Source organism: Schistosoma mansoni, chromosome 4 (assembly GCF_000237925.1).
Source record: "Schistosoma mansoni strain Puerto Rico chromosome 4, complete genome".
In the NCBI taxonomy this organism is placed as follows: Eukaryota; Metazoa; Platyhelminthes; class Trematoda; order Strigeidida; family Schistosomatidae; genus Schistosoma; species Schistosoma mansoni.
Window position 1 is genome coordinate 28,597,911 of NC_031498.1, and position 8,217 is coordinate 28,606,127.

Here is an 8,217-nt window from a genome sequence, read left to right on the forward strand (position 1 = left end):
GTAGAAGTGTAACGTAATTAATGTAACTTATTGACTAAGTACAGGGTTGTGTACGGAGTTTCGAACCATGCTTAAGGTACGAGAGTTCGTGATGCAACTCGACTTCTGAAATCGAAGCAGTTAATGTAAGATTCAGATATGCTAGATACTGGTCAATGGCAAAGTTCTTTAATTACTTAACAACAACTATCGAATTTATGTCAGGTTGAAATGCCGACACATACGGAATTAGTCTGTCGCAAAAATGATATTCAATAGGTCAGAGGAATAGAGAATTCTTCAACTTACTTACGCCTCTTACCACTCTTGGAGGGGTATAGGTCACCCACCGAGACTCTCCCACAAACTCTGACCTCACCCCTCCATCTCAGTTGACACTAATTGTTTGCTTCAAATTCTTGGTGCAATGTATTATTTGCTCTGCCACTTTGTTTTTTTCCCTTCAGGATTATTAGTTAGTGTTTAACTCGCAATACAGTTTGATGATTTGCACAATATGTCTTCGATCCACTTTCAACGTCTTTTCCGAATTCCCTCTTCAGCTGTAAGTTGGTTTGTTCTATGCTTCATTCATTTGTTGCTGATGGTATACGATCAACGGGCATTCAGTAACTTGAGTAAACAACTGCTTATGAGTACTAGTACATTTTCGATAATGGTTGTAGTAGTTCTTGAAGTTTCAGCTCCATACAGTAGAACTGTCCAGTAAAGGATACTGAACCATGCCACCCAATGTCGCTAACAATTGTTTACAATGATCACAGAAACCCCGATCAGGTAGTTTGCATCTACCTACATGGCACAGTTTAATTATTAGTGACTTTATGGAATGGTGTAATATATTGACTTGGTGACTTTTAACTTCCTTCCAACCTACTCCTACACCAGACAACACCGCCTGTCGAGGTGAGCGGTGGTTGGGGATACATCACTACCTCATCAGCCAATTTGTCATATTTGCCTAGTACGTCATGCCTGCCCTCGGTATTGCTCAGTCGGTGGTCTCAAAATACACGAGAGAATACTTTATATACTTACTTACGCCTGTTACTCCCAATGGAGTATAGGCCGCCGACCAGCTTTCTCCAACCCACTATGTCCTGGGCCTTCTTTTCTAGTTCTATCCAGTTCTTGTTCATTCTTCTCATGTCTGTCTCTATTTCTCGGCGTAATGTGTTCTTTGGTCTTCCTCTTCTCCTTTGACCTTCAGGATTCCATGTGAAGGCTTGTCTCGTGACGCAATTAGGTGATTTCCTCAAGGTGTGCCCAATCTACTTCCAGCGCTTCTTTCTGATTTCTTCCTCTGCTGGGATCTGGTTTGTTGTCTCCCACAGTAACTTGTTGCTGATAGTGTCTGGCCATCTGATCCGAAGTATCTTGCGTAGACAGCTGTTAATAAACACTTGTATCTTCTGGATAATGGCTTTCGTAGTTCTCCACGTCTCAGCCCCATACAGTAGAACTGTCTTCACATTTGTGTTGAACACGAGAGAATACTTATTGATAAGCTTTATAGAAGATATTTGATGACTCATGTTAGCTTGAAAACTCTATCAAATAACTTTAGACTACTAACAAGTAGTTTGATACTTTTGTATAAAATATTAGCCATGCAGAAATCAAGAATAGTCGCCGATGTGAAACAACCACAATCTATGGGTAGGCTATTTGATATTCAGGATTTTCGAAATACTTTAGACTGAGAAAAGTAATATTGAAATACTATATATCCACTAAGTACTCCACATACACTCGTCTGAAATAGGAACTTAGACCGCCACTATCTCAGATTAGTTTTATCTTACTGGGTTGTATTTATTTAACTACTACTCAAGGATTTTGTAATGTTGATGACACACATAATAAAAAAGAGCTTAGCGAAAATGTACGTTAGCTCGACTTGGCATACTAGATTAAAATGACAGGATGAAAATAATAAGAGATTAAAACGATGTAGTAGCCGTGCTGACACTTGACTGTTGTATCCCAACGACCAGCCTGGACATTCACCACTTATTTTCAGATTTTATGGTTCATAACCAGGTCCCCAGACTATATTACTCTGATTAGTTATCAAACTTAGCCTCCAGAGAGTTGGTTTTGTTCCAGACAGTTACAAAGGTGTGGTGCTGCGACAGTACGGGAATATTACAAGATAGAAGGGGGATGAGGTTGACTAACTTTTTATGACTTATAGGGATGTTCTGAACAATGAAGACAGAGAGTGGATTAACCTATTGCCACAAACGGGGAGTGTTTTTAAAAGAGAAAAAAACTGATAAATCAAAAACTCAAACGTCAGTCCTGATATTTACTGGACAGGGTAGTACTACACTACTCAGAAATTCAAACAACAAAAGATAGATAAGTCTCGACACTTAAGATTCTATTTATATCAAGTAAAACCAACAAACTAACATTAGAAATGTCACGCCAAAATCAACAAGAACCCTAGGTACATAATAACTCAAATACAACAAGTGATATGTGAAGCTCCTGGTTTTAGAACTTAAATTCACGTAATTCATCAAAGAAAAGTGCAATAGTTTAGTAAGCGAATGTATCATATTATTTCTAACATATACCCGCTTTAATGGAGTTACACACTACAAGTCAAAACTTGCAGAACCGCTACAAAATCTCGCTTAAACTTTTAACTACTATCTAAATTGAGAACACATTTAAGCAATTATAGATACCGTGTTCGGTCAATATACTAGACAAGATTTAAGACAGCTCAGATAAGTGGAGTATGTTATCCAGTCAGTCAGTCAGTCACAACGTAGAACTTCGTACGTACGTACATCAGTTCGAGTTGCCATACCACATTAGCACAGAGATGCAGTTGTCGATTCAAATCCCATAGTGGTAGAAGTAGTAGGAGTATAATCAGAAATCCAAAAGATTAGGGGTTTCAAGAAATTATTGAAGGAGTATAGTACAGTGAAATAAATTTGGAAAGAGAAAAAGATAAAGACATGAGGAATTCAGAAGATTAGAATTTGGTAGAACACAAAGAGTGAATGCATCTTCGCCATTGCAAACGATTTTGAGCCATGTCATTCAAGGTCTCTAACCATCGGTTGCTGTCATCTCGCGAATCCCAACCAGGTAGTCTACACCTACCAACATGGCCCAGTCCACTTGTCAGTGACTTCATTGATTTGTGCCACGTTTTGGTCTGGCCACCCCTAGCTTTCTTCCAACCTACTCCTACACCATGAAACATTGCACGTCGGGGCAGTCGGTGGTCGGGCATACGTAACACATGTCCCAGCCATCTCAACTGATGAAGTTTCACTACTTCATCAATCGATTTGCCATCCCTACCTAGTACTCGTTTCCTAACAACTGCATTACTTACCCGGTGGTCCCAGGATATACGAGCAATGCTTCGAAGACACCTATGATCGAACACTAGTAGCCTACGAATATCCTCTACTCTTATTGGCCATGTTTCACTGCCATAGAGTAGGACGGAGCGAACTGCTGCACAGTAAACCCGTCCTTTGGTTGCTAGACGGATATCTCGCCTACGCCATAAATGACGCAAGTTGGCGAAAGCTAGACGAGCCTTCTGTATCCGTGCTGAGATTTCGTCACATACCAGACCACAAGGGCTGATGAGACTTCCAAGATAAGTGAAGTGGTCTACACGCTCAACTACTTCACTCCCTATCATTAGTTCAGGTGTCGATGCAACCCAATCCTGAAGTAACATTTTGCACTTCGAGGGAGAGAATCGCATTCCGAACATGCCTGCATTGTTGCTTATAGTGGTCAGAAGACTCTGCATGTTGTCAGCGTCTTCACCGAGTAAAACTATGTCGTCGGCGTATTCTAAGTCGACAAGTGAGTCTCCTGGTAAAAGTTCAACTCCTGGAGGTTTAGCTGATGAAAGTGCTATCTCTAAAAGTAAGTCAATGACAAAGTTAAACAAGAATGGGGAGAGTGGACAGCCCTGACGAACGCCACTTGTGGTAATCAGTTCTGATGACAGTTCGCCATAGGCTCTAACTCGACCAGTTGTGCTCGAGTAGAGAGCCTTTATGAGGTTAATGTACTTCTTTGGTACTCCTTTCAGTGACAAACATTGCCATAGAACCTCACGATCAACAGAGTCAAATGCCGCCTTAAGGTCAAGAAATACTACTATTGTGGGACGTCTGAATTTGTGTCTATGTTCTAGGACCTGACGTAGGGTGAATATCTGGTCTATGCAACCACGTCCAGGTCGAAAACCAGCTTGGTTTTCTCTAGTCTGCTCTTCACGAGCTTTGGTTAGGCGACCTAGTATTATTGAAGCTAATATTTTAGACACTATATTAGTCAAACTGATCCCTCTGTGATTGTCACAAGAGGACTTTTGTCCTTTCTTATAAACTGGCACAATCAGTGATTGGGACCAGTCAGATGGAATTACGTCCAGTTCCCAGATTCTACCTAAGACCTCAGTCAATCTCACTGCTAGTACTGGACCACCATCCTTAAAAATCTCAGGGGTCAACCTGTCAGGGCCTGCTGCTCTCCCTCGCTTCAGATTTCCTATAGCTTTTTCAACCTCACAGAGGGTTGGAGGACTTACATCAATTTGCCATTCAGGACGACTGGGGATCGTGGGTAATTGAAGTGTGGCTGAAGGCCAGTTGAACTGATCCCTAAAGTGTTCTGCCCATCGATCCAACCTCCTGGATTGAGAATGAATTATATGCCCATCTTTATCTGAGATGGTTTCACTGATATTCGGGTTCCTAATACCGGTTTCTTTAACGAGTCTGAATAGCTGCCTACTGTTACCTATTGCCGCTGCCTTTTCCATCTCTCTTGCTTTCGCTACCCACCACTGTTCACGATCATTACGTAGACTTCTTATAAGCCTGCGCTTAAGTTGACTCCGCTCTTCGTTATGCTCAGAGCCAGGTGGGATGAGTTTACGAGCATCTATCAGTGCGGTAGATGCTGCCGAGATCCATTGTTTCTCCCTAACGTTATGGTTTACCTTATTAGCGGATATCACTGCTGATTCCACAGCTTTTCGGATGTCATTCCACGCTGCCTCGGGGTGGACACAACTTACATGGCTGCCTAACTGTTTTTCTAGTTGTTCCTGAAATATATTCTTAGCTTGCCTACCATTAAGTAGAACCCTTAGAGGCTTCCCTGCAGTGTCTTTCCTACGTCCAGTAAGACGCAGACAAATACGTGCTCGCACTAGAGCATGATCTGAATCTAAGCATGTGCCCCAGAATGAGCGACAGTCTTCTATCGAGCCCCTCCATCGGTGGCTGATAGCGATGTGATCTAATTGGGTCCAACGTTGGGACGAATTCGGGGGTCGCCAGGTCAAAAGATGTTTTTCCTTATGCTTAAAGTTAGTATTTGCAAGAAATAGGCGGTTATCTGAGCATAGCTGCAACAGACGGTCGCCATTATCTGTTCTTTTCGCCATGACACCATAAGATCCACCCAGGTGTCCTTCCCTTTCACTTAGTTTACCTACTTGAGCATTAAAGTCACCTGCTACTATTACTACATCAGAACGCCTAGCTTCTCGGAGAAGGTCAGAAAGTTTCCTGTAGAACTCATCTTTTATATCGTCTGAGCTGCAGTCAGTGGGAGAGTAGGCAGAGACGACGAAGAGGCAACGACGAATTTCCCTATCTTTCCGAGTCCTTACTGATCCGTTTAGTCGAACAGCGCATAGACGACTGTCTACTGGGATCCAGTCTAAAAGAGCTAGTTCTGCCCTAGGACTTAATGCTATACCTACTCCAGCGAGGCCACGGGAAGCAGCGTCAGGGCTTCCAGATACACGGAGCGTGTATCGAGATGAAACTTTATTTTGATTAGGTGCGGTCAAATGAATGACACTACTCGGATCTTGTATGCGCGTTTCGGAGACGCAGCACACATCGATGGTGTAAGATTCTAGAGTTCTAGCTAAGGAAGCCTGTTGTCCTATTTGGCACAATGTTCGGACATTAAAAGTTCCTATATGTAGTTTAGAGCGTGGTTTCAAGAGACCAGGAATAACGTTCTGTGTACTCGAATCGTTTGCCCTAGCGGTGCGACGCGATAAAAGGACGTGGGAAGGGTTAGTCGAGGAGATAACAGAGTTATTAGGTGTAGGAAGGATTTGAAAGCGACCAACTTGGTCTTGTGTGCAGTTAAGGGTATGAGGGCTAGTATCACTTCCCGGCTGCCCACACCGTGGAAGGGTATTTCTTGAGGGACCTGAAAAAGAAGTTGGATTAGTGTTGGTCTTAACGACCTGGGAGCGTGACCGCAGTGCCCAAGGGACATCTGCTTGAGGCCGGTCACGCACGGCCTTTTTGTGGGGGATTTTTGACGTGTTAGCTCCGTTCTTCAAAAGTCCTTACCGCCGGAGACGGAAATCCGTGGGATAAGGCGAGGTGTGCATTTTTAGGGTCGACCTTTTCTAACCCCACCCCTCCTTGTGGGAAGGCAGCATCGCTGTCATGCTGGTTGTCTGAAGGAAACACCTTACTGCTTTCACACCTCTGTACAGTCAGCAGTACGACTTCGCCTTCGGACCTTGGGATTGCTGCTTTTAGTCTCACCGCTCTTCAACCGACCTGTCTGGCATGGTAGGACCTTGAGGAACGATTGTTCCAGCCAGCATAGCTCGATTGGATCATCACGATAGGCAAGCCCGACCACCACGTCAAGGTAGCAGCAACGGTCGGGATATGTTATCCAAGTTGGCGATATAATACATAAACTCACACCACACACCAAAACTATTAAAGTCATGCAGTACATTAATGGTCTTACAATTACAATAATCTATAACTAAACAACCACTCGTCGAATTTCCATGTTCGAGGTTTTTGAAAAAAAATCATATTCTTATAAAGATTTTTATGAACAGTAGCTTTGTCTACCAATGACCAGTCGCTAGTGTGAAACCACATAAGCCAACAGATTATAAGAACTAACAATTAGAAGAACGTAATGGGATATATTTATTGAGTATTTTTACTTTTTGATTCTTTGAAAGGAACATCTGCAGGTCCATACTAAAAAATATCGTTAGGAATAAGAAAATCATTTACTTTGTCCCATAATGTCTTAAGATCCCTTTTCATAGCGTAGGCATCCTCACCGTCAGCGTAATACTTAGGTTCTATATCTGATACTCTGGAAAGGCTGGTCAAAAAGAAAGTAGTATTTACACAAAGTGTAGAGTTTTTTTGTAGAGAGTAAGAGCAGCTCTATTACTTTTTCGAACGTGAAGAGAGACATATCTAGCATGGAAATTTTCTACCATAGCTCTTGATGCCAGATTCATTAGCGTTTGAGCAATTCCTAATCGCCTATATGGTCGTTTGACTGCCAAAGAAGTAATATGTCCATAGGGGACGTCTTCTGGATCCTCTTCCCTATCCAGAGTTAATGTACAACGAATCCTTACATTTTTGCCAAGACATAGCCTACAATCTCTCCATTATCTGTTTCTGCTACATAAGATAATTGTGGCCATGATAAACCATGGTAAAAATAGTACTTCATTTGATAATTTTCCGGCAAGCAATCTAGATTGCAATCTCTCATGTTTAGCAAATCGGTTGGCTAGGCGGTAAATATAAATTGCAATTACAGCCTACTCTGGCATTCCTAACATTCATCTTCACGAAGCAACGTGACCTCCAAATCAAAAACAGCGGCAGTCCGTGACCTTTCCGAGAGCTATCAATTGACTGTTTCAATTGGTTGTAGATGGAATAGAAAAAGCTGTCGATCGACGAACTTTCATATCTAGTAGCAGCAGATCTTTGAACCTAAAGATATTTGGCAATCAAAGAAAAGAAATATTATTAAATTGTAGAGAGTTACATTCTTAGTTCTTGATAATATGTCCGCAGGTATTTTAGAGGATGTATAGAAGTGTTTAGGATTCTGTAAGTCATTGGAAGGTCACCTCTGAGACTCAGCAACCCGAATCAGTAAACGTTCAGTGACTTGAGGCGCTCTTCATAAGGCTTGATCTTAAGTCCACGAACTGAGTTCATGGATCGCCGTTGGATACGTTCCAGAGTGCCCTTATCATTTCAGAGTGAGGAGGAAAATACTATGGTTCCGTACTTTAAATAGCGACGGATAAAGCTAGCAGAAAATGCGGTTCAACGTTACCAGTGCAAGATTTGCTTGAGAGGCATTTTTGTCGCTTTTAGCTTATGACTTCAGACCTTAAGA

The 8,217-nt window shown here is 42.1% G+C and overlaps 2 protein-coding genes across 2 annotated transcripts; one reads left to right on the forward strand and one right to left on the reverse strand.

Moving 5' to 3' along the window:
* Positions 1-155: 155 nt before the first annotated feature.
* Positions 156-209, forward strand: Smp_198070 (putative protease m14 carboxypeptidase; the record flags this gene model as incomplete). The annotated part of the gene is made up of 1 exon (XM_018797407.1): positions 156-209. The coding sequence occupies one exon, from the start codon at positions 156-158 to the stop codon at positions 207-209; it is 54 nt and encodes a 17-aa protein (XP_018652452.1).
* A 6,753-nt stretch (positions 210-6,962) lies between these two features.
* Positions 6,963-7,679, reverse strand: Smp_050590 (putative n-terminal acetyltransferase complex ard1 subunit). The gene is made up of 5 exons (XM_018797408.1): positions 7,629-7,679; positions 7,436-7,593; positions 7,197-7,403; positions 7,077-7,161; positions 6,963-7,040 (listed from the first exon to the last, which is right to left on the reverse strand). Exons 1-5 carry the CDS (start codon positions 7,647-7,649, stop codon positions 6,987-6,989), a joined length of 525 nt encoding a protein of 174 aa, XP_018652453.1. The 5' UTR covers positions 7,650-7,679; the 3' UTR covers positions 6,963-6,986.
* Positions 7,680-8,217: the final 538 nt, after the last annotated feature.

What these genes read in the sequence shown, in the direction of transcription:
- Smp_050590 (XM_018797408.1), bottom strand. Translation starts at nt 7,649, where the DNA reads ATGAATGTTAGGAATGCCAGA. An exon ending in AAAAAAACTCTACACTTTGT is followed by an intron (nt 7,162 to 7,196) that starts GTAAATACTACT and finishes CAGCCTTTCCAG; the next exon opens with AGTATCAGATATAGAACCTA. An exon ending in TTAAGACATTATGGGACAAA is followed by an intron (nt 7,041 to 7,076) that starts GTAAATGATTTT and finishes GATATTTTTTAG; the next exon opens with TATGGACCTGCAGATGTTCC.